Source organism: Hemicordylus capensis, chromosome 9 (assembly GCF_027244095.1).
Source record: "Hemicordylus capensis ecotype Gifberg chromosome 9, rHemCap1.1.pri, whole genome shotgun sequence".
Taxonomy (NCBI): domain Eukaryota; kingdom Metazoa; phylum Chordata; class Lepidosauria; order Squamata; family Cordylidae; genus Hemicordylus; species Hemicordylus capensis.
Genome location: NC_069665.1, coordinates 670,258 through 694,810, shown reverse-complemented (window position 1 = coordinate 694,810; position 24,553 = coordinate 670,258). Strand labels below are relative to the sequence as shown.

The 24,553-nt window shown below is 51.7% G+C and overlaps 1 protein-coding gene across 1 annotated transcript in view; it reads left to right on the top strand.

Moving 5' to 3' along the window:
- The window catches only part of LOC128334455 (C-factor-like), a 39,213-nt gene extending 19,049 nt beyond the window's left edge, over nt 1-20,164 (top strand). The window contains exons 2-7 of the mRNA XM_053271316.1: nt 1,975-2,119; nt 9,473-9,524; nt 10,928-11,118; nt 12,010-12,168; nt 16,447-16,557; nt 19,995-20,164. Coding sequence (XP_053127291.1) covers nt 1,975-2,119; nt 9,473-9,524; nt 10,928-11,118; nt 12,010-12,168; nt 16,447-16,557; nt 19,995-20,108 — 772 coding nt within the window. The 3' untranslated portion in view covers nt 20,109-20,164. The remainder of the gene's footprint in view (nt 1-1,974; nt 2,120-9,472; nt 9,525-10,927; nt 11,119-12,009; nt 12,169-16,446; nt 16,558-19,994) is intronic.
- Nucleotides 20,165-24,553: the final 4,389 nt, after the last annotated feature.

Sequence of the window (24,553 nt, the reverse complement as noted above, 5' to 3'; positions counted from 1 at the left end):
CTGGGTGAGGTCATCAAGAGATTTGGTGCTGGGTGTTATCAGTATGCTGATGACACCCAAATCTACTTCTCCTTTCCATCTTCAGGTAATGGCACTCATTCTCTAAATGCCTGCCTACAGGCAGTAATGGGCTGGATGAGGGATAACAAATTGAAGCTGAATCCAAGCAAGTTGGAGGTGCTCATTGTGGGGGCTCCGAATCTGAGGGGTGAGTTAGATCTTCCTGTGCTGGATGGGGTTACACTCCCCCAGAAGGAGCAGGTGCACAGCTTGGAAGTACTCCTGGACCCAGGCCTCACCCTGGTATCTCAGGTGGAGGCCATTGCCGGGAGTACTTTCTAGCAGCTTCAGCTGATTCGAGAGCTGCACCCATTCCTTGAAGAGGATGACCTCAAAACAGTGGTGCATCAGCTGGTAACCTCCCGGCTTGACTATTGCAATGCGCTCTACGTGGGGCTGCCTTTGTACATAGTCCGGAAACTTCAGTTAGTTCAGAATGCGGCAGCCAGATTGGTCTCTGGGGCAATCCGGAGAGACCATATGATGCCTGTTTTTAAATGGTTACACTGGCTGCCGATATGTTTCTGGGCAAAATACAAAGTACTGGTTATGACCTTTAAAGCCCTGAATGGCTTGGGTCCAAGATATCTTAGAGAGTGCCTTCTTTTACATGACCTCCACCGCACGTTAAAGTCATCTGAGGAGGTCCATCTCCAGTTACTACCGGTTCGTTTGGTGGCGACTCAGAGGCGGGCCTTCTCTGTAGCTGCTCCCGGGCTATGGAATGCACTCCCAGCAGAAATTCGCAATCTTAATTCCTTACTGACCTTCAAGAGAGCCCTTAAAACCCATCTGTTTGGCCTGGCCTTTCCGGGTTTTAATTAGTTTTAATTGTTTTAATGCTAACCTGGCTTTCAGGGTTTTAATTGTTCTGATAGTTTAATTGTTTTATAAGATGTTTTAAACTGGTGTTCATATTTATATTTCTGTTTTAATTGTTATTGGTTTTAATGGTTTCTGTTTTTAATTGTAAACTGCCCTGAGCCATTTCAGAAGGGCGATATAAAAATCGAATAAATAAATAATCAACTGCTTTTTTCAGCCCAGTGTGGGAGGATGTGGGAGGATTTCGATGCTTTTCGGCTGATTGCCTGTGCAGCCCGCCAACTGTCCTAGAAGGAGGCGTCACACCAAGTGATGTGAACTCCTAGAGACAGTATTCTACATGTCATGTGTGCTGTTCTGTAAAGTTCCATGTGAAATAATGAGTACATACAGACAACACCAACCTTGTTCAAGCAGCTCGCTGTGTAAGGGCCAGCTCATCAGTCTACTGAGTTGCTGTAGATTGCTGTAGATCTACTGAGTGTGTGTGTGTGTGTGTATGTATGTATAGATAGATAGACAGCTAGATAGATTTGGTTCCCCTTAAAGCCTGGCGCCCTAGGCAGCCCCCTTTCCCGCCCACATGGGGGGCCAGCCCTGCCCTTTTCCACAAGCAGTCTGACCACAGGGGCAAGTAGGGCACTGGCTGAGGTGGCTCTTTGCCCCAACCCAGCACGGCTGCTCCCACTCTCCATCCCGACTGTGTTTTTAAGAAAACAGCTTGAATTCTGAGACGTTCTGCATTCTGGCCATTTGTGGCTCAGCAGACACAGCTGAGAAGCTGAGCAAGCCCTTCTAAACATCTAGCCTTTTCCACTTCAAACAAACTAAGAGGGGAGTTTTGCAGGGGGTGTTTCTCTCTAAGGGGTAGGTCTTAGTCTCTCTATCTCTCTGTGTGTTACTTGTTAGGGTTACTTGTTAGGGTTAAGATATCACAGGGCTAGGAGTTCTTAGGGTTACCTAAAGGCAGTGTTTACTTAGTAGTGGGGGTGGAGTCAGCTAGGGCTGGGAGGGGCCCCACATTCCTTCCTTTGACTCACATCCAGTGTGACAGTTGGAAGCCTACTCTACATATGAGGTGGAGGCCCGAGAGCATAGCGAACAGAGCATAGCGAACAGGGATAGCAAACAGGACATAGGAGTTTTGCAGGAGTTTAGCGGGAAGTGTGCGGGGGAGCCTGGAACAAGCCCCCGCGATCACAAGGATCACAAGGAGCCTGGTGGAGAAGAGAACGTAAGTACATATCCCTCCCTCGTATCCCTCATATTCTTGGGAAAGGCTGTTTGGACAGTTAAATAGCTGACCATTACAGCTGAGACCTATCCTAATAAACTATCTAATAAACGGACAATAAGCTCCCTAAATACTGTAAAGAGCCAACTAAAACAGTATGAAGATAGAAGGTCAGCAGGGGAAGGGGCACTTCCCAGTGTATTGCACAGAGTGCCACATGTACGACTATTTGCCCCATGGGCAGAAGTCATGGGTGTGTGCTCGGTGCAAGGAGCTCCTGGCTCTCAGGGAACAAATCCGTTCCCTCGAGACCAAGGTGGCGGATCTGGAGAAGCTCAGGGAGACAGAGAGGCATGTGGATGAGACCTTCAGGGATGTGATAGAGGCATCCCACTCCAGGGCTGGTAGCTCCTCTGCTGTCAGGGAGAATGAAGGTCTTGGGCAAGGAGGACATCGGTCTGAGGAAGAGGGAAATGCTCCTTTAGAAGGGACCCCTTCCGTGAATGATGAGCCTATATCCTCTCGCACAGGGGATACTCCTCTGGGGGGTGGGGGCCTCCTTGTAGTTGGTGATTTGATCATTAGGGGGATAGAGAGATGGGTTTGTGACCGGCGTGTTCACCGCACGGTGACTTGCCTGCCTGGTGCGAAGGTTGCGGACATTACGCAGCGTCTAGATAGGCTCCTAGGCAGTGCTGGGGAGGAGACAGCTGTCGTGGTGCACGTTGGCACCAACGATGTGGGGAAATGCAGTCGGGAGGTCCTGGAAGACAAATTTAGGCTGATAGGTAGCATTTTGAAATCCAGGACCCCCAAGGTAGCATTCTCAGAAATGCTACCTGTTCCACGCGCAAGTACAGTGAGACAGGCAGAGCTGAGGGGTTTCAATGCGTGGATGAGACGTTGGTGCTGGGAGGAGGGGTTTAGATTTGTTAGGCACTGGGACACATTTTGGGGCAAGCAAGGCCTGTACAAAAGGGATGGGCTGCACTTGAACCAAGATGGAACCAGACTGCTGGCACTTAAAATCAAAAAGGTTGCAGAGCAGATTTTAAAATGACACCTGGGGAACAGCTGATGGGAGTTGGGCAGTATCCCGTTTGGCAAAGCCATCCTTTAAGGTGTGAGGCTGCAAAGAATTCAAATAAAACAGATGGGGACAGAGCAGAACTGCATAAAGAGCATACGGGAGGCTGTGCCAGCAGGTCAAAGAGTCAAAAGAATAGCATACATCAGGGGAAAGATTCAGTGTATAGGTGCCTGTATGCCAATGCCAGAAGCCTCCGAGCCAAGATGGGTGAGCTGGAGTGCTTGGTTGCTAACGCAGAAATAGACATAGTGGGCATAACAGAAACATGGTGGAACAGTGAGAACCGGTGGGACACTGTTATCCCTGGGTATAAACTCTATAGGAAGGACAGGGAGGGGCGCCTTGGAGGAGGGGTAGCACTGTCTGTTAGAGAAGGGATAGAATCTAACAAGCTAGAAAACCTATGTGGACTGGAGTCCTCCACAGAAACCCTGTGGGTGACTATACAAGGCCGGAAAGGAATCGTGCTACTGGGGACATGCTATCGCCCTCTGGATCAAAATGCCGACAGTGACTGGGAGATGCAGGAGGAAATCAGGGAGGCATCAAGGAGAGGCAGGGCTGTAATTATGGGTGATTTCAAATACCCACACATAGACTGGGTAAATTCACATTCTAGTCAGGACAAAGAGGTCAAATTTCTAGATACGCTAAATGACTGTGCCTTAGAACCAACCAGAGAGAAGGCGATCTTGGATCTAATTCTGAGTGACACCCAGGACCTGGTGCGTGATGTCAGTGTCATTGACCCTTTAGGGAACAGTGACCACAGTGCCATCAAATTCAGCATACATGCGGGGAGAGAATCACCAAGGATGTCAAACACAGACATTTTAAATTTCAAAAGAGGAAACTTCTCCAAAATGAGGAGTATGGTGAAAAGAAAGCTGAGGGGGAAAATCAGGAGAGTCACTTCGCTCCAGAGTGCATGGCGTTTACTCAAAACCACAATACTAGAAGCCCAGTTAGACTGTATACCCAAAAGGAGGAAAGGTACCACTAAGTCCAGGAGGATGCCAGCATGGCTAATGGGTACCGTCAAGGAAGCCATAAAAGGGAAGAAGACTTCCTTCCGAAGTTGGAAGGCCTGTCCAAACGAAGAGAACAGAAAGGAACACAAACTCTGGCAAAAGAAATGCAAGGTGAAAATAAGGGAGGCAAAAAGAGAGTTTGAGGAACATTTAGCCAAAAGTATCAAGGGGAATAACAAAAACTTCTCTAAGTACATCAGAAGCAGGAAACCTGCCAGGGAGGCGGTTGGGCCATTAGACAATGAGGGAGTGAAAGGGATTATTAAGGAGGATATGGAGGTTGCAGAGAAACTGAATGAGTTCTTTGCGTCTGTCTTCACGGCAGAGGATACTGAGCATATACCTTTTCCTGAACCAGGCTTTTTCGGGATGGAGGCTAGAGAGCTGAGTCTGATAGAAGTGACAAGGGATGATGTTCTAAACTGTCTGGAAAAACTGAAAGCTAACAAATCACCAGGGCCGGATGGCATCCATCCAAGAGTCCTCAAAGAACTCAAATGTGAAATTGCCGACCTCCTTGCTAAAATATTTAACTTATCCCTGAAATCGGGCTCTGTACTAGAGGACTGGAGAGTAGCAAATATAACACCGATTTTCAAAAAGGGATCCAGGGGCGATCCGGGAAATTACAGGCCGGTTAGCCTAACGTCCGTTCCAGGCAAATTGATGGAAAGCATCCTCAAGGATAAACTTGTAAAGCACCTAGAAGAACAGGCCGTGCTGGGAGTGAGCCAGCATGGCTTCCGCAAAGGTAAATCTTGCCTCACCAACCTTTTGGACTTCTTTGAGAGTGTCAACAAGTATGTGGATCGAGGTGATCCAGTTGACATAGTCTACCTGGACTTCCAAAAAGCTTTTGACAACGTTCCTCATCAAAGACTCCTGAGGAAACTTAGCGGTCATGGGATAAGGGGACAAGTACATGTGTGGATTTCTAACTGGTTGAAGGACAGGAAACAGAGGGTAGGTATAAATGGAGAGTTTTCACAATGGAGGGAAGTAAGAAGTGGGGTCCCCCAGGGATCTGTACTGGGACCGGTGCTTTTTAATTTATTCATAAATGATCTAGAAGCAGGGGTAAGCAGCGAGGTGGCCAAATTTGCAGATGATACCAAACTCTTCCGGGTAGTGAAATCCCAAACGGATTGTGAGCAGCTCCAAAAGGATCTCTCCAAACTGGGGGAGTGGGCGACAAAGTGGCAAATGCGCTTCCATGTTAAGTGTCAAGTGATGCACATTGAGACGAAGAATCCCAACTTCAAGTATACACTGATGGGATCCGAGCTGTCGGTGACAGACCAGGAGAGGGATCTTGGGGTTGTGGTTGACAGCTCGTTGAAAGTGTCGATTCAATGTGCGGCAGCTGTGAAAAAGGCCAATTCCATGCTAGGGATCATTAGGAAGGGGATTGAAAATAAAACAGCTAACATTATAATGCCCTTATACAAAATTATGTTGCAACCACACTTGGAGTACTGCGTACAATTCTGGTCACCACATCTTAAAAAGGACATTGTTGAACTGGAGAAGGTACAGAAGAGGGCAACCAAGATGATCAGGGGCCTAGAGCACCTTTCTTACGAGGCAAGACTACAACACCTGGGGCTTTTTAGTTTAGAAAAAAGACAACTGCGGGGAGACATGATAGAGGTCTATAAAATCATGCATGGCGTGGAGAAAGTGAGATTCTTTTCCCTCTCACACAACACTAGAACCAGGGATCACTCCATGAAATTGATTGCCAGGAGGTCTAGGACCAACAAACGGAAGTACTTTTTCACACAATGTGTGATCCACTTGTGGAACTCTCTGCCACAGGATGTGGTGACGGCCAACAACCTGGATGGCTTTAAGAGGGGTTTGGATGACTTCATGGAGGAGAGGTCTATCAATGGCTACTAGTCAGAGGGCTGTGGGCCACCTCCAGCCTCAAAGGCAGGATACCGCTGAGTACCAGTTGCAGGGGAGTAAGGGCAGGAGAGAGGGCACACCCTCAACTCCTGCCTGTGGCTTCCAGCGGCATCTGGTGGGCCACTGTGCGAAACAGGATGCTGGACTAGATGGGCCTTGAGCCTGATCCAGCAGGGCTGTTCTTATGTTTTTATGTGGAGCTTCCCCTGTTAAATCTGCAGGCTTCTCTTTGTGACTCATTAGGGAAGATGCTTCCCAGGGGAGGATATTCTTGGTCAACTCCACATAGTGCCATTTAAAAGTTGCACAAGTGTTGGGGATGTACCAGAAACAAGTCCCGGGTTGGGACAATCTGAACTCCAGAATCTGAGTGGCAGCCCAGCCGTGACTATGGAAAAGCTCCACGTGCAGAGTGTCCTGGTGACCGGATCTGATCGAGGGATTGGCCTCGGGCTGGTTCACCAATTCCTCGAGAAGCCAAGCCCCCCAGAGTGGGTCTTTGCCACCAGCCTGGATCTGGAGGAGGGCGATGGAAAGGTGAGAGTCCTCCCAATCCTCCCACAAGCAAGGAGCGAGGAGGCTGCAGGGAGCGGACAGGCAGCCCATCTCCAGGGAAGGGAAGGGAAGGGATGGGCCATTCTCAGGGCTGGCTGACACAGAATCTCCCACAGCCTTTAGAATATGGTGCATGTGTCACTTGAATGTGATGTAGCATCTCTTGGGTCAGTGAAGGACATCCGCAGCAGCTGCTCCCCCTGCTGAGGGGGCTTGCAACCTCTTGGGCCCGCGTCCTGCAGCACAGAGCAACTAGCATTTGAATGGGGTATCCCAACTACACTTGAAATTGTATCAGCACGTGAACAACAGGTCTGCATGTTCTGCGGAGGTGGCCAGGATGCCATTTGTGGGAACGCAAGAAATACCAAATGCAGAAGGCTCCTGAAATGGAAGGAGCAGGGGAGACTGGGGCCTTTTATTGGACGGGCAGCAAACTTCTGAGTTTGCACAAATCTTTTTCAAGTAGTCGAGGCATTCAAAACAAAGCAACTGAACTAAAGAACCCAAGATTGGATGCTTTTTGACTCACAGAAGGGCATTCACTTTGCTTAGATGTAATGCTTTGCCATCTGCTGTGCTAATTTTGCAACATTTTTGAAAATACCATACGAAGAAAGGTACAGTGTGCCTCTGTGGGTTGTATGAGACAGAGACAACTGCGCTAATAATTTTAAATGGCAAACTTTATCAAAGGGCTTGTAACATAGCCATAACACCCCTTTTGTCATTCTTACCAGGGCAATCTATATATTTAATTCTCTAAGAGGTACCCGTGGCTAATCCCATGTCTGGCAGCTCTTACGAGAGTTCACGAGGGATAGCGACAGGCACGGGCAGGAGGGGAAAGATGGTGGCAGGTGGCCGGCGGGGGGTGGGCTGGAGCAGAGAAAACGGCGGGCCAGGAAGAAAACAGCAGCCGCTGGGCTGCCTGGGAAGTGGCCACGAAGAAGGCTGGCCAGCACTGGGGCCGCTGAGAACGGGCGAGCAGGCAGCGGAGGGGGTGGCGCAGCCTCCCTCTCCGGGCCCGCCTGCTGGCCAAATGGGGCAGAAAGCAGGGCGTGAGGGGGGCAGAAAGTGGGAGAACTAGAGGTGCAGGTGCTCTGCGCCCGGTTCAGCTATTTGGAAATGTTTTATGTGCAGTGCCTGTCGGCAGATCAGAAATCAAAGAGAACTTTTGCAGGGGCCAAATTCTGTGCCGCAGTTTGGATAATGAGATGTTACTTACTCAGTGAGCAGCAGAAAGTAGGAAGGGAATTGGTTATGTTGTTGTAATGTGTGGTGTTTAATTAGTGGATTTATTGTGGTTCTACTGGTTATAGACTGAAATAAAACCTAAATGGAGGGGGCGGGATATTGTCTGCCATGTCTGGACTGATGCTGCCCCTGTGATTGGTTCTCTAAAAGGGCTGGTGATTAAGCAGAGACTGAGGCCAGGAGGGTTCAGAGAAGGACTGTGCAGCTAGTTCTAGGCGCCCAAAGGGGTTTGGGGCTTGGTCTTTCTCATGCTGCTTCTTCGCTGAGTGGAGTTTCTACAACCGTTTCTGGCAAAAGGGATCGGCAAGAGGCTCAGCTGGAGGCAATGCTTTGGATCAAGGCTCCCAAGGTGCTAAACCAGGCACGGCTCTTCCATCCCCTCCAGCAACACCAGATGGGTGCCCGAGACTAGTACTGTCAACACTCATGGTCTAAAGCCCGTGCTAAAATACCCCCTGGGTGCTTTCCAGGTTACCCGTCACAACCGGGGTAAAATGCTTCCGCTTGGCAGGATCAAATTGAAAACAATCCCCAGAATCTACAACGGAAAACTCCGCTTCTTTTTTGCATCGCATCGATTAAAATCCGAAGCAAGGCATCCGAAATGTGAACGGCACCCTGCTGACAGCATAGGGACTGCGGTGTCACAACACAGGAAGGACGGAAGCACACTCCGCAGACAGGTTAATCTGGAAAGCACCCTGGATTTAGACTTCCTACTCCTTGCTTTGGGAAAACTACTCGCCTTTCCTGGGCTGGCAGCACTCTGGGCATGAATGCCAAGGGGTCCTGCTTCTTGCTGTGAACCCTTATTTCAGGAAAATGCACTTTCCTGGCCAGGTGGTTTCCATTTCCTGCTGTGTAGGGCTGGCAGAGTGACCACCAGTGGGTGGTTCACATGCAGCTGACCCAAATCCCACAAGCGCAGAGGAGATTCAGAGTTGTGCCCATCCCACCCGCTGGCAGGAGGGCCCCCTGGGGGAGAGAGGCGAAGCAAGCGTCCCAGAGACCTTTGGAGGAGGTGTTAGCCACTGGGGGCAGTTTGCATGGAAGAAGCGGGCTGGATGGACGGGCTAGCAGGGGCGGGGCGGGGCGGGGCGGTGGGGGAGGCAACCTTGGTTCTCCAGCCGTTCCAGAACTACAGCTTCGATCCTCCCCAGCGGCAATAAATGGCAACTGGGGATAAAGGGAGTTGTAGTTCAGCAGCAGCTGGAGATCAAAGTTGCCTCCCTGTGGGCCAGGGTTGTGTGTTGCTCTCAAGTGCTGGAATCTGGACCATTCTCGGCAAGATCCAAGAGACGCAGTGGAGCTGCTTGGCCTGCAGAAGACGCCAGGCTGAGTGGCCAACAGCATCTCCAGGCCGGGCTGCAGAAGGACTTGCTCTGCAGGAGATGCTGCCTGGAGATCATCTGCTGGGACGGAGGGCCTGGCGGGGCGGAGGGGGGGGGGCGCTTCCTCTGCCCAGCAGCAGAGCTCTCCCCTGCTGAGCCGGCTCTCTCTTCCTTCTAGGAGCTGCGGAGCCTGGCTTTGGCTCACCCCAACCTGGTCGTGCTCCAGCTAGGTATGCCTGGGGGGTGCCGAACGGTTCGGGTGTCCAGGTGGTGCCGCCCCTTTTCCTTGGGGTCGCTCTGCTTCCTTCTTCCCATCTGGCCTTTTCATTCCTGGCTGATTCGCTCCCAGTGGCAGCATCCTGCAGCTTCCCCGTGGTGCTGGCGGGAAGCTTTGGCACCCGGGCGCTCTAGCAGGAGGGAGGCCCGCTGGTACTGGGAGGCTTCCGGAAGGGGGCTGAGGAGGGCTGGGCCCCCCTTTCACCACCCACTCGGTGTGAGCCCCGCCACCCCACCCCGCAATGCCCAGCAGCCCCCATGGCCCTTGCAGGCTCCCAGGTGGCTTCTCTCCTCCTCGCACTGTGCCAGGGCTTGGGGGGCTCCTGGGGGGCAGTGCTGTGGCCCTTCCAAGCTCGGGGCCCGGAGCTGCTCCCATCCACGGGACGCCACCGGCTCTGTGGGGGCTGCACAGGCCCTCCCCCTTCTCTGGCAGCAGTGGCCAGGCGAGCACCCAGGGAGGGGCCGGAGACCTTCCCCTGCAGGACCTGGTCCCAGAAGAGAGCCACAGACGGAGTCGTGCTCATCAGCACCTCATGTCCTGGGACCCGGACTCGCTCGTGCACCGGCTAGGGCTGCGCTCCTCTCACTTGCCGGCTTGACAGGTGCTTCTGAGCATGTCAGGAGTGCCACCTTTCTCTAGCCGCTGAGGACCACAGGCGGTCCTCAGAGGGGTGTGGTGGTTTCCAAGAAGGCTGCTGCCTGGGCCCATTGGCCAGGTGAGCTCCGGGTCAGCCGTCTCCCCTCCTGGGTATCCCACTGCTGCCTGCCTGCCTGCTGGACAAGTTGTGCTGGTGGGCTGAGTTCAGCCAGCCCCAGATCCCCGATCTGGCCCCCGATAGCTTGTTGACCCCAGCATTTGTGCCCCATGTGTGGGAAGGGGTGCTCCAGGATTTGGGGAGGAGAGCTGGTCTTGTGGCTGCCAGCATGAATGGCCTCGGTTGCTGCCGAGCAGGGTCTGCCCTGCTTTGCATTTGGATGGGTGGCTACATGGGAGCCCTGCCAGAGATTCCCTGAGGGGAGGGGCCCCGAATGCAGTGGGGAGCCTCTGAAGGGCCCCCATCCAATCCCCAGCAGCAGCAGCAGCTCCGAGACAGGGCTGAGAGAGTCTCCCCTGCCCAGCACCTTGGAGAAGCTGCTGCCAGTCAGCGTAGACAATCCTGAGCTGGAGGGACCAAGAGTCTGACTCGACAAAAGGCAGTTGCTTCTGTTCCTAGGATCCCTGCTGGGGAGAGAGGGTGCTTTGCTTTGGCATCCTGTGGGGTGCCCCCTTGGGCCGTGCGCTGCCCCCCCCAAGGTCTGCTGGGGTTCTTGTCCTGTTGGGCCAGACCCACGACTGCTTTCTTTTCTCTCCGAGAAGATATCCGAGATCTGAAGAGCATCGAGGCTGCCGTGCAGAGAGTGAAGGCGTGTGTGAAAGAGAAAGGGCTGACTCTGCTGATCAATAATGCCGGCATTCTGATCAAATTCATCCGCCTGGCCAGCGAAACGGCTGAGACCATGGCCAGGCTGTTCCACACCAACACCTTGGGCGCCTTGCAAGTGAGCCAGGTGAGGCAAACCCGTCAGGACGGGCTGATGAGCTCTTCCTTGCCGGAGCTTTTCGGAAATGCTCTGACATGGCAGAAGGAAAGGTGCACAGGTGCCAGGGAAGCGGAGGGCGGGGAGGAACCCACCCACCCACCCACCCACCCTGGTGCTGCTCAGAGCAGGAGGGCATCTCACTGCTACCAACCGGCCGCCAGTTCTTGGCGCCTGGCTGGGAGGGGTCCTGGAAGGGAAGCTTGAATTTATTTCGTACATTTCTTGACTACCTTTCTTGGCTCCTGCTTTCCCCTTGTGGGGTCAGGCAGAACCTACCTTCCGAATTCCCAGACAGGGCAAAGTAGCCAAGCGATCTCCCCAGGCAGATTAAGGCAGAGGCGAAGGAGGCATCTGCCTAGGGGGGCAAAATTTGAGGGCCAGCAAGTTGCCACACCTCAAATTTTGCCAGGCACCTCTGGGGGCTGCGGCAGCAGGGAGGGGGGGCACAAGGGGAGCCCCCCTTTTTGTCTATAAAAGTTGCTCCCGTGGGTGGCAAAGCGGTTAATCCGCCCCTGGAGATCTTGTCTTTTTGCAAAAAGGCGAAGACTGAACTAGCTGCAAGCACAGAATCGCCCCCAGTAGAGCCGGCTGAGAGTGAAAACCCCAGCACTGGCCGTGGTGGATGAGAAGCGGGTCCCTTCCGGGAGGCTTTCCTTGTCTCCCAAGAGGCCCCCCTCTCCTGCCACCCTCCCTGCTCCCCTCGCCAAACGCCACCTCGGCCCTTCCAGGCCTGTCCCTCCCCGCCCCCGCCGTGCTTTGTGCACCCAGAAGGGGCTCTTGCTGGGGGTGCTGCCCGTGCCTGCCTCTGGGCTTGCAAGCTGCCCGTTGGGGCTGCATCTTCTCCTGCTTCCTCCACAGGCATTCCTGCCCCTGCTGAAGGCGGCTGCCCAGCAAAGCCACTTGGCAGGGCTGAGCTGCAGCAAGGCCGCCATCGCCAACATCTCCAGCGACTTTGGCTCGATCGCAAAGGAGTCCGGATGGCTTCTCTCTCAGGTGGTCTCCTATCGTTGCAGCAAGGTAGGAGGTCCCGGTGCTCAAATGCCAGTAGATGGCCGCGTGGAAGTGGAAAGGCAAAGAGTCTGTGTTGGGCAGTGTTAGGCTTCTTGGGGGCACTTACTGATACAGCAGAGCATTTCAGGAGCTCACTCACGCCCATGAGGGCAGAAGTTGGCAGCCTCTCGGAGCCAAGAGCTTGGACATGATGCGCATGGAGATTCATGTAAGCTTGAACTCATACACTTTATTCAGAAGTCCTTGAAGATAGGAAAGAAGACCTCTAGCTAACGGCTGGCTTCAGTTGAAAACGGATCGAAAGCCACAAACCAGGCGTAGGCACGGCTTCAACAGCCCGAGAACGGTCAGGCTTGGGACTGAAGGGCACAGCCAGAGTCCAGAGAGCCCAGCTCTAGACAATTCATGCTGGAACAAATCACCAGCAGCACATGACCTGACGAGGCACATGAGGGAGAGTTTTGCAAGGAAACTCCCAGGACTGTGTGTGAGCAAGTCCTTTGTCGCCTTACCCACGGACTGAATAGTGTGTCCCGGTGATTGACGCACAACTGGGTGGATCACATTGCAGGATCAGAAGCTGATGTTCTTTTTGATTCCATACATTATTCCAGTCCTAGTTCAAGAGTACGGGACATCAGCTACAGATCTACCCGATCGTGTGTCAATCACCAGGATGCAATATTCAGCCGGTGGGTTTTGTCACAGTTGCATCACAGAGAGAGATGCCCGTGACTGTGACACACTCTGTTTTGAAACACAGTGATGATGTAATCCTGCATTACTGACTGGTCCAGCTTAATTGCAGCTCCCTCCAACCATCCACACCGATGGAAGGCTAGAAATGGGTGGTTTGCCGATTGCTTGAAGCCACCTGCAGATGTTGGCCTACAACTCCAATTGCCCCTGACGACTGGCCACAGATGTTGGGAACTGTGGTCCCAAAACAGCTGGAAGGCCACAGATGCGTAGCTCTGCTTAGAAAAGTGTTCGGAGTTGGCGGGAACTAGGCGGCTTCCTCATCTTGCTCACTGATAGTCAGGAGCTGCAGATGTCTGGATACTATTGAGCAATCTATTGATCTATCGCTCCTTGGGCCTCACTGACTGACATGGAACTCCCAGACCAACCACAAACGGTAGAAACATGCCATTTTCACAGAGAGGTTCCAGACCTTGCCCAGACTACCGGGGGGAGGGGGGATGAAAATCCCAGAAAGATTAATGTCACTGGAAATGTGGGAAACTCTCCGGTTGGAAAAGCATGGGTTAGGGTTGGGGTTACGGTTTGAGTAAACTTTGGTAGTTTTTTTTTTGTGCTTTTAGACATAGAAGGTCTGAACTTTTGCAGTGTGGGAGACATGTCTGCAAACTACCAACCATTTTACTAGGTGGTGGGGGTGGTTATTGTGCAAAATGCTAACTGGGCAAAGAGGCACCTTTTACCGTGGTGATTCTCTTTATTTAGCAGGGGGAGAGTAACTGGCCCTATCCACCCCCAGCACAGTACTTCCAGTGACTGTTGCTGGTGTGTGTCTTAAGTTTCTTTTTAGAATGTGAGCCCTTTGGGGACAGGGAGCCATCTTATTTGTTTGTTATTTGTCTTTGTAAACCCCCCTGAGCCATTTTTGGAAGGGCGGTATAGAAATCGAATTATTATTATTTCTTGTTTACACAGTCAGACAGGTGTTATTGACTGGTTTGTTTTATCCAGACATCGAGTCCTTCCCAAGGACCTGGGATGCCAGAATTTTATTGTCAATTGTTATAGATATCGTCGCAGAATATAGGCTGTTCCCAGTAAAGCTGTTTTTTGTCATTGGTGATGGTGATTTCTGTGGCCCCGATGGTGTTGAGGTGCTCTTCAAGGTCTTTTGGAACTGCACCCAGGGCGCCAATGACCACTGGGATTATTTGGGTCTTTTTCTGCCACAGCCTTTCAATTTCAATCTGTAGATCTTTGTATTTTGTTGTTTTTTCTATTTCTTTTTCTTCTATTCTGCTATCCCCTGGTATTGCTATGTCGATTATTTTGACTTGTTTTTCTTTCTTCTCGACTACAGTTATATCTGGTGTATTATGTGGCAGATGTTGGTCTGTTTGTAGTCGAAAGTCCCATAATATTTTTACATCTTCATCTTCTTCAACTTTTTCAATTTTATGGTCCCACCAATGTTTGGCTACAGGTAGCTTGTATTTTTTGCAGATGTTCCAGTGTATCATCCCTGCTACTTTGTCATGCCTTTGTTTGAAGTCAGTCTGTGCGATCTTTTTACAACAGCTGATTAGGTGGTCCACTGTTTCATCTGCTTCCTTACAAAGGCGGCACTTGCTGTTTGTGGTGGATTTTTTGACTTTTGCTCTTATTGCATTTGTTCTTAGTGCCTGTTCTTGTGCAGCCAGTATTAAACCCTCTGTTTCTTTCTTCAAGTTGCCATTCTTAAGCCATTGCCAGGTCTTGCTGATGTCTGATTTTCCACTTATATTGTGCAAATATTGACCATGCAGTGGCTTATTTTTCCATTTTTCTGCTCAGTTCTTGACTTGTTCTTTCTTGTAGGCCTGCTTTCTTTCATTGGTGTTGAATAGTTTCTCGTTCTTGACCATTTTAAGTGCATCTTCTTCACTGTCCTTGATATATTCTTCAAGGCCTCTTTTCTCCTCCTCTACTGTTTGATGGACTTGCAGCATTCCTCTTCCACCTGAGCTGCAAGGGAGGTATAGCCTATCGACATCACTGCGGGGGTGCAGAGCATGATTGACGGTCATGATTTTCCTGGTCTTACGATCTAGCGTCTCTAGCTCTGCCTGGGTCCAGTCTATTATTCCTGCAGTGTATCTGATAACAGGTATAGCCCAGGAGTTTATGGCTTGTATGGTGTTCCCGCCATTGAGTTTGGACTTGAGGATTTTTCTAACTCTCCTGATGTATTCACTTCCAATTTTTCTTTTAACTTCAGAGTGTGCAATGTTATCAGCCTGGATCATATGCTCATGCAGCTGCCTCATCATGTCCAGTCCACCTTCACTTCCAATTTTTCTTTTAACTTCAGTGTGTGCGATGTTATCAGCCTGGAGAATGCCCAAGTATTTGTAAGGTTCTTTCTCTTCCAGGTTCTTGATCTTGCTTCCATTGGGCAGTTCTATTCCTTCTGTTTTTCTTATTTTTCCTCTGTTCATTATTAATGCAGCACACTTGTCTAGTCCAAACTCCATTGCTATATCGCTACTGAATATACAGTGTTTAGCAGTGATTCGATTTCTGACTGGGACTTTCCATACAACTTCAGATCGTCCATGTACAGTAGATGGTTGATTTTACTTGATGTTTTAGATGTTTGGTATCCGAGGCCTGTTTTGTTTAGTATTTGTGAAAGTGGGGTCATGGCGATTACAAACAATAGAGGGGATAGTGAGTCCCCTTGGAAAATGCCTCTTCTAATGCTAACCTGTCCAAGTGTCTCGCCATTGATTATTAACTGTGTACTCCACATGCTCATTGCTTTTTTTAAATAAATATCTGAATGTTTTTGCTGACACCAGTTGTTTCTAAACATTTTAGTATCCATGTGTGAGGCAATGAATCGAAGGAATTGTTGTTGTTGTTGTTGTTGTTGTTATAAAATAACAAGGTCACATCAGTTAATGGGGAGTATTCCAAGAATGTTGGTCATGACTGATGGCCATTGGAACCTGTGGTTGACATGCTGATTAAAATTCTCCATAGTACTACTCAGGGACTAGGAATTTGAGTCAGAATATCAACCAGTGAGAAAAGTTAGGCTTGACTAGCTTAATTTCCATTTATTTCAATAGGGCTTGGTCATAACAGACTTTCATATGTGACATCCCACTGTGTAAGGAAGCGCCAGATTGCAGGCATTTTGTGAATGAACTCGTTAGTTTGCAGAAACCAATGGAATCCACCTTCACTGTGCAGCAAAGCTCTGCCTGACTCAACGCTGGGTCCCCAGGTGTTGTGGGACTACAACTCTTACCACCCCACAGCCGCATGGCCTCTTGTCCAGCAACATCTGGAGACCCAGGGTTGGGATCCCCCTGCCTTATCCTGCACGGAGATCAGCCAAATAGACCCCCCACCCCAACACACACCTTGATCCTGCATGTAAACAAAGCCCAGTCCGTCCTGTTAACTGCCATACAGTTGATCAGCTCCTGGCTCCAGATGGCCAGCCGAAGGGGGGGGGGAGGGGGCTGGCTTGGGGGGCCTCTTTGGGGGCACGTGGCTGCAGCGCCCTCTGCTGACAACGCGTCTCATCTGCAGACTGCCCTGAACATGCTGACCAGGTGCCAGGCCTTGGAGTACAAGCAGTTTGGGATTCTCTGCATTGCCATCCACCCTGGCTGGGTGAAAACTGCCATGGGGTCATGTCTGGTAAGTGAACAGATGATGCTTGGAGAAGGTGAGCTGCCGCCGCCTCCATCGTGGGACTCTGGTGGAAAGGTGGTCAGTTCCTTTGAAAAGGCAACTCTGAACCAGTTGCAGCAGGTGGCGCTCATGAGCAGCTCTGGGGCTTGGAGAGAGATGCTGCAGTGGGGCGGGGGGGGCCTATAGGAGCTGGGGCGGGGTGCGAGGGCTGCTGCACACAGGGTTGGTGCATTTCAAAAACAGATACACACACACACCCACACCCAGATCTGTTATAAATAATTCTATAACCATTTTACACATGCTATAAAAACAATAAGATAATCTAGACAGTGTTTTTAAATCTCTTTAGACTGAGAGCCCATATAATGTTAACGAGAAGTATCAATATATAGCTAGCTAGCTGACAACAGAAATATTATAACAGACATAATAAAACAATAAAAAATAACTGTAATTGAAAAGAAAGAGAGATCAAGAAAAAAAGACATAACCATAAGTTTTCAGATTCTGTTGAAAAACTAAATGGTGGGGGGGCAATGCCAGTCACACTTCAGGTGGCAGGGAGTTCCATAGAATGGGGATCAACACAAAGAAGGTCCATTCACTCGTCACTACCAGTCAAACCTCCGAGGCCTCCCTGGAAGACCTTGCAGGACAAGCAAACTGACATGGGCGAAGGCGGTCCTTTCAGAAACCAGCCACAGCCAATGCAGCGGTTGTAGCAGAGCCATGATGTGATCACATCCCGGGACGGACCCTGTTTGGCTGCCTCTTGTCCCAGCCACAGTTTCCATATGGTCTTCCGGGGCAGATCTATGCAGAGCCCTCTGGCCTGTGCATGTGGGATTATCAGCTAAGTTGCTGCTTTAGTAGAATTTTAATGGTTTGGGATTTACCTTAGGGAGGTCTGGTATTTTTTTGGTATAAATTATAAGCCCCTTGGAGGTGAATCGGTCAGGAAGAAAATGCAGGTATAAATCCATTCTATCAACAAGGGGAGGCACAGCCGGAGCACACCCCACAGCTTGGAAAAAGCACTCTGGGCCATGGGGGAGCTTGGGGGTCTCGGAGAACTGTCACATATGGAGCTGCTCCTCTAGAGCGTTTTCTGGAGTACGAGATTTGCGACGGGTCACGTGTTGCAAAGTGTGACGGAATAGTGCAATGGTTCAAAACTGAGAGTAAAGCGTTATTCAAGGCTTCCTTGTAGGCCGGTGGCCATTCATATTTTCTGTCCATTGCAACGTGTTTTCAAGGCAGGACTGTCCATATTCTCCTTGAAACACGTTTATCTGCCACTCCTCCTGCTCCATTTGGGCCAAAGGAGTTGCGAGGGTGGGGGGGTGGGTGATGTGAAAAAATGTTTTTTTGTAATTTCTCAGCTGCCTTGTGCCAGCAGGGGGAAGCACCGTTCCAAAACAAAAATCTAGCTTTGTCTTGCATCATTCCAGTCTTGGGCAAGCAATAACGGGATTTATTTATTTTTGGGAGGAGATCCTTTGGAGTGACAAAACAAGGGAACTGCTTATGGGGGGTGGGGAGCAAAAGGGAATCCTGTAGCAAGCCAGGAAGGGGGAAAGACAGGAACTGGCCAGGGAAATTAATAAATAGGAGGGGGGAAGCGAGTGCTCCTCCAGTGAGCGCTGTGGGATTGCACAGGAGTAAATGAATCATGATTCAGTTCAATGGGCTTCCTCTGAAGTAAGTGACTTTTCTCTCTCCCTGTCCTTTGCCTTGTAGCAAGCAAGGGGGATTGCCCAGAAGTAAATGATTATTTCAATGCTTCCTCTTCAGTAAAAAGTGCACAAGAAAGGCTTGGATTCAGAAACCTGCTCAGCTGCTCTCCCTTTCCCTTCTGTGTCGACAAGCTCAAGTTATACTGGAAGCAAACGGAGGAGGAGGGAGGTGTGGGGTTTGGGATCTGTGGGGAGGAAAGGAGGGGAAAGGTGAGATTTCCCTTTGCCTGTTTTTCTCCCCGCGGCGAGGGGGCAGAGGAAGCAAGTATGGGCATTGGGGCAAAGAACTGTCCATACTGCAACACACTGCAATGCATAAACTCCATTGCAAGCTTCCCTACCACGGAAAAATACAGCTACTTTCCTGCAGCACATTTACAACATTGTAGGGCAAAAATGCATCATTGCAATTCAAATCAAGGCATGGGAAATATGAACGGTATCCTGCTGACAACGCAGCAGCAATGTGGAAACCCGGGCAGTACAGAGGGGCACCTAGCAGACACGTTGCGAGTACGTGTAATCTGCAGCGTGTAATCTGGGAAACGCCCAGGGCGTGTGTGTGTGTAAACTCATCTAGGCTCCCAGCAGCACCAGCAGCCTCCGCCTATTCCAGGCCACGATTCCAGTTCTACTCTTGCTGCGTATGTTGGCTTTGTGGGGAGAAGCTAGACATGGATCCATGCAACCTCCCTTTGCTTCTTCCCGGCATTATCGGGGTGGACACCAAGTCTAGCCACCTGCTGTGGCTGCAAAATTGCCAGGTGTGTAATGGCCCTCCAGACAGGGTCAGATGGCTAGCCCTCTTGTACACCAGCGTGCCCCAAACAGCTGGGCTGTAGGGAGTTTTAGGAGTACATACACACACACACACACACACACACACACACACACTAAGCACAGACCAGCAGGTACAAAACCAGAAGGTGGCTGATTTTAGCAAAGGGGTAGGGAGCCTGGGTTTGAAAAGGAATCGGATGTGTGTGACACCATATAGAACATGGAAGCTCGCTAGCCTGATCCTTGTGGCCGACTTCAGCAGTCACACAAGAGGACTGCATGCCGAGTCTCCCAGCCCTGCCAGGCAGACGGACTCCTCCCATCCTCCTCTTGAGTTAGCTTTCCCTAGCTGAGGCCCCCCCTGCAGGGGGCAGCACCCAGCCCACCACTGCAAAACTCCACAAGGCAAACTGGTCTTGTGGCTGCAAGCCTGACTTGTCCCCTGAGCTAAGCAGGGCCCACCCTGGTTGCACATGAATGGGAGACTACATGTGTGAACACTGTCAGAGATCCCCCTCTTAGGGGATGGAGCCGCTCTGGGAAGAGCAGAAGAAGGTTCCAAGTTCCCTCCCTGGCAGCATCACCAAGAGAGGGCTGGGAGAGATTCCTGCCTGCACAGACCTTGGAGAAGCTGCTGCCAGTCTGTGTAGACAGTACTGAGCTAGACGGACCAAGGGTCTGACTCAGTATAGGGCAGCTTCCTATGTTCCTATAGAAGGCACCCAAGGCTTGGTTTGCAGCTTTTTGCCAAACCAACTGTAGGGAGTTGCAGTTCATAGGTGCTGGAGCTTTACCCTCAATGAATGCAAGGACTTTGCTACAAGGCTCTCCAGGACTTTGAGGATCAGGCCCACCACGCTGAGCTGCTGGCCTGCATGGGAAAAACTGGGGCATTTCTCATGGTTCTCTCTCACAATTTTACAGCTCCCGACGACAGTGAAAAAGAGCACCACTGGGATTGTGGAAGTCCTTTCCACGCTCACTGAGAAAGAGACCGGCTCTTTCCTCGACTGGGAAGGAAATCCGGTTCCTTGGTGACGGAGGTGTCAGGCAGGATGGAGACCTCCCAGCCCCACCAGACCATTGTGTCGCCAATAAAGAGCTCTTCCAGCCTGGGTAACCATAGGCCCTCAGGTTCCTTTGTCGTCTGTTGTCTGAACATTCCTGGAAGGGGTCGCTTTTTGCATGATTATGAACAAACTTGTGTTGTCACTGTGGCAGTTTTAGACTCACACAGACCTCCTCTTGGGGACAGGCGCCAACTTTCCCTCCCTTCTGAGACCCTTTCCAGGGAAAGGAGGGGCTGTCCTCCTCCTGGGAGACTGGGTGGCCTCTCCCTCCAAGTCGCCCAGGCAGAGCTCGGCTTGCCCCCACCAAGGAGGACAGCAGCAGGCTATCCAACCAGGCAGAGTGGCTTGCTCAGGAGTAAACAAACCAGCTCTCTGGGAGGGATCCGGCCGCTCCCTTGACATCAAGCCTTCCTTAGCTGGTGGGTTGGTGTGGGGTGCCCCAGACCCCCCCCCAACTTGTAACTTGCCTCTTGCCTTGAGGAGGAAGAGTTGCTGCCGCCAGCGGGGCTGGGCGTTCACAGCCTCCAGCCTTTGGTCAGCAGCACCGTTAGGCACGCCTAGTTTGCCTAGTTTGCCCAGGCAGGGCCCTGACAAAGAGCTCTTCTGTGTGCCTGCCAAGTTGATATCCAGCCCTTTTGTGGTTGGAAGAGAACAATCGCCTCTCTGGCTTCCATGGCAGCCCAGCCCCAGAGGTGTGGGGGCGGCTCTCCGAAGGGCAGCAGGCGGCAGCGTCTTCTTGGTGTTTAGGCCCCCCTGGCATCAGCAGCACTGCTCGATACTCAAGAGACCCAGGCCCTGCCCCCCCCGATAATTAAACTCAATTATCCCCCCCCCCGCAAGAATAATTACACCCGACTGGTCTCCTCTAGTTTCTCTTCGGGGAGGTGCTGTGCTGGGGGCTAAAGTGGCTCTCTCCTGCCCCCAGCAGCACAACACCTTTTGGGGAGGAAACCGAGCCGAGAAGTGACTGATGAGATTCGTGGCTCTGAGCCACTCACTGGGGGCTTGAGCCCCATGGACGACCCCCTAATGATTTGCTTTGCTTGCCCACCTCATGAGACTAGACTTGGCCTCCCAACTCTCCTTTTTGGCCTGAGATCCGGCAGAGGGAGGAGAAGATGGGGGTGTGTGCCCCAAATGTGATGAGCCCCATTTCACAACAGGTTCGCCAGTATGCAAGGAGAGGAGAGCTGGTCTGGTGGGAGCCAGCCTGACTTGTCCCCTGAGCTAAGCAGGGTCCACCCTGGTTGCATATGAATGGGAGACCAGAGGTGTGAGCACCGGAAGAGGTTCCCCTCTGGGGATGAAGCTGCCGCTCTGGGAAGAGCAAGAAGGTTCCAAGTCCCCTCCCTGGCCCTCCCTGGCAGCATCTCCCAGAGAGGGCTGAGAGAGATTCCTGCCTGCAACCTGGGAGAAGCCGCTGCCAGTCTGTGAAGACAATACTGAGCGAGATGGACTGATAATAGATGGCAGCTTCCTCAGTTCCTATGTTCCCACTTGGTTTTAGTGGCTTTTGTCTGCCCCCCTCCCCACCCCGCCTCAGCCCCACGGTGGCCTGGCCTCTGGCTTCCCCCTCACGAGGAGGGCAGGCAGGCTGCTGCTGCTGCTGGAGAAGGAAGGTTGGCTGGCTGGCATGGGGGTCCTTCCAGGCTCTTCTTAAAAACGCCGCCGCAGCAGCAGCAGGAGAGGTCTGGCCACAGAGATGAGGCCCAGGACTAGCACGGGGACAGCCTCCCTCTGGAGACCTGTTTCTGGGGCCCTCAGCAGAGGAGGGCACCTGCCTTCGGTCTGTGGGGGTCCCAGCAGTGGTCCCTCGAAGGCCTGCACACGTGTGGGCGCTCACAAGTTGCTGGATGTCCATTCGGTCAAAAATGAAAGAGAATATCTTGATTCCCAGAGCCCTCTGGTTGGCCACAGCTAGAAAGAAGATGCCCCTGGACCAAGTGGAAACCCCCCTCCCCCCCGCCTCCCTCCCCGCCCAGTCTGGTCCCGGCAGGGGTGCGCTTTCATTTCTGTTTAGCAACAAACAGAGAGTCCCATCACTCCTTTGCTGATACACTGGCTGCCAAGACGTTTCCGGGCAAAATACAAGGTGCTGGTTATAACTTATAAAGCCCTCAGCGGCTTGGGCCCTGCTAGGTATTCAAGAGAACGGCTTCTTCATCAGGAGCCCCACTGCCCATTGAGGTCGTCCGGAGAGGTCCGTCTCCAGTTGCCGCCAGCTCAGCTAGTGGCCACACGGGGACGGGCCTTCTTGGTTGCGGCCCCGAGACTGTGGAATGTGCTCCCTACTAAAATACGATCCTCTCCATCTCTGGCAATTTTTAAAAAGCACTTGAAAACCCACCTCTTCCCCCAAGCTTTTCCAGCTTTTCACATTTTTTAGGTTTTAATCTGTGCTTGATTTTAAATTATCTAAATTGTTTTAAGTTTTTGTGTATGTTTTAAACTTGTTTTTAGATTATTGTTGACTTCCCAGAGACAAAAGTTTGGGGCGGTGTACAAATCTGACAAACAAACAGACAGACAAACAAACAATAAAAAGACGCAGGCCCAGACCCGGAGAGCTTCACCATTGTGTGCATCTGCAGTCGGGAAGATGCAGAGGCGTAACTACAGGAGGGGCAGGGGGGGCACGTGCCCCGGGCGCCATCTTTTCGGGTCACGTGGGGGGCGCCGCCATGACCAATTTTTTTAAAAAAATTTAATACAAATTTCTCCTGCTCAGTGCAGCAGCGCTGCAGCAGTCAAGGGAGCGCATCGGCGCTTCCTTCCCCACGAGCGGTCCCTTCCGTGCCGCCCGCGGTGCTCCCCATTGCTTTGCTTGCGGCCAGTCAGTGGCCTGGCTTGGCGGCGGGCGCCGTGGCGGGCGCCTTTTATGCTGCTCACTGCGCCTGCCCTTGGCTGAGGCTCACTCGCTACATCGCTCGCTTAGTCTGGAACAGCCAGAAAGAGGCCCTCTAGTGGCTTGCCAGCCAGAGGGTCTCTAGTCAGTGACGCACACACGCGCGACTCGGCCGGCGTGCCGTGCGTCCGTCCTCCTCTGTTCGCCTGCATGTGGTGGCGCGGTCGCCATCACGGAGGAAAGCGTGGTGGCTGGGGCTGCACTGCAGCAGGCGCAGGCAGGACGACGAGGACACACACGGACACCCGCACGGAAGAAAGGATTCGGCGGTGGGCGGGTGGAAGCAGCAGACCAAGTGTCAGGGTGAGAATGAGTTGCAAAAACTACAGAAGCCACATGTGGGGGGGGAAACATATTAAAGAATCAGGCTTTTATTTAGCTGCCCAACTATGGTCTCAGGTGCCTAACAGGTGTTAATGTTTGCATTATACGCTCCTCTCTCCGCCCCAAAAGAAAGAAAAACAATCGTAAAGATTCTTTGGCACTCAATCTTAAATGCATGCATGCATATGGAACTGAGAGTCAGTTCCCACAGCCTGGGTAGTACAGCAGTGTGAGTTGACTCAAGCAGTGTAACATAGCTGCCTGTGCATTGTTACAAGGTGTTTCAAGAGAGTTTTACCATGAGTTCTGCTTGCTGGCATGCTCATTTTTGCACTGTGAAAGCTTGCCTTGTGATCTCAGTTTACGTTGAAGTGCTCCTATAACAGCTCCATCTCAGAAAAACCTGCAGTGTTAGCTTTAACAAGTGCCTGTGGTATCCTGCTAAAGACACAACGTTTGGCAAGAAAAATGGGGGAGGGGGTTATATGCCAGGACCTTTGGAGATTGTCTCTTGCTTGTGAGGAAAAACCTAAGTATAATGTGGTGTGTATCATCAATCATTGCATCATAATTCTGTTGTTTGAGATACAAGCCAACTCCACAGGGTTGTTGCTTGTGAGGAAAAACCTAAGTATAATGTGGTGTGTATCATCAATCATTGCATCATAATTATGTTGTTTGAGATACAAGCCAACTTCACAGGGTTGTTGTGAGGAAAAAAACACATGTATGTCAGTCAGATGTATGCTGGGGGGGCAGCGGGGGGGCACAATTTCAGTGCTTGCCCCGGGCGCCATTTTCCCTAGTTACGCCTCTGGGAAGATGCTCGGCTGTGTCCGCTCTGATCACCAGCTGGGGGAAAGAGGACACCCCTCAGCCAGCCACGCTTGCCCACCCTGGGTGGCCTGCGTGGCTTCTTAGACGTGTGCAGGGCTCTTCTCGTCAGGGCTGTGGCATGCGTGTGCATTCGGGATCCCTTGTGACCCCGCCGTCAGCACAGGGCCATCTCTGCGCTGCTCACTGGCTGACCGGGCCCAGCCGGGACATTCCAGGGCCAGTTTCACACTTAAGCAGGCAGAACGCGCCCTCCCATCCAGCTGGCCGGCCCACTGGCTGCCTGCTCTTTAGCAAGCGTGGCCAGAGTTTGCAGGAGAGGGAGGGCGCTCTGTGCAAGGAGCGGGAAA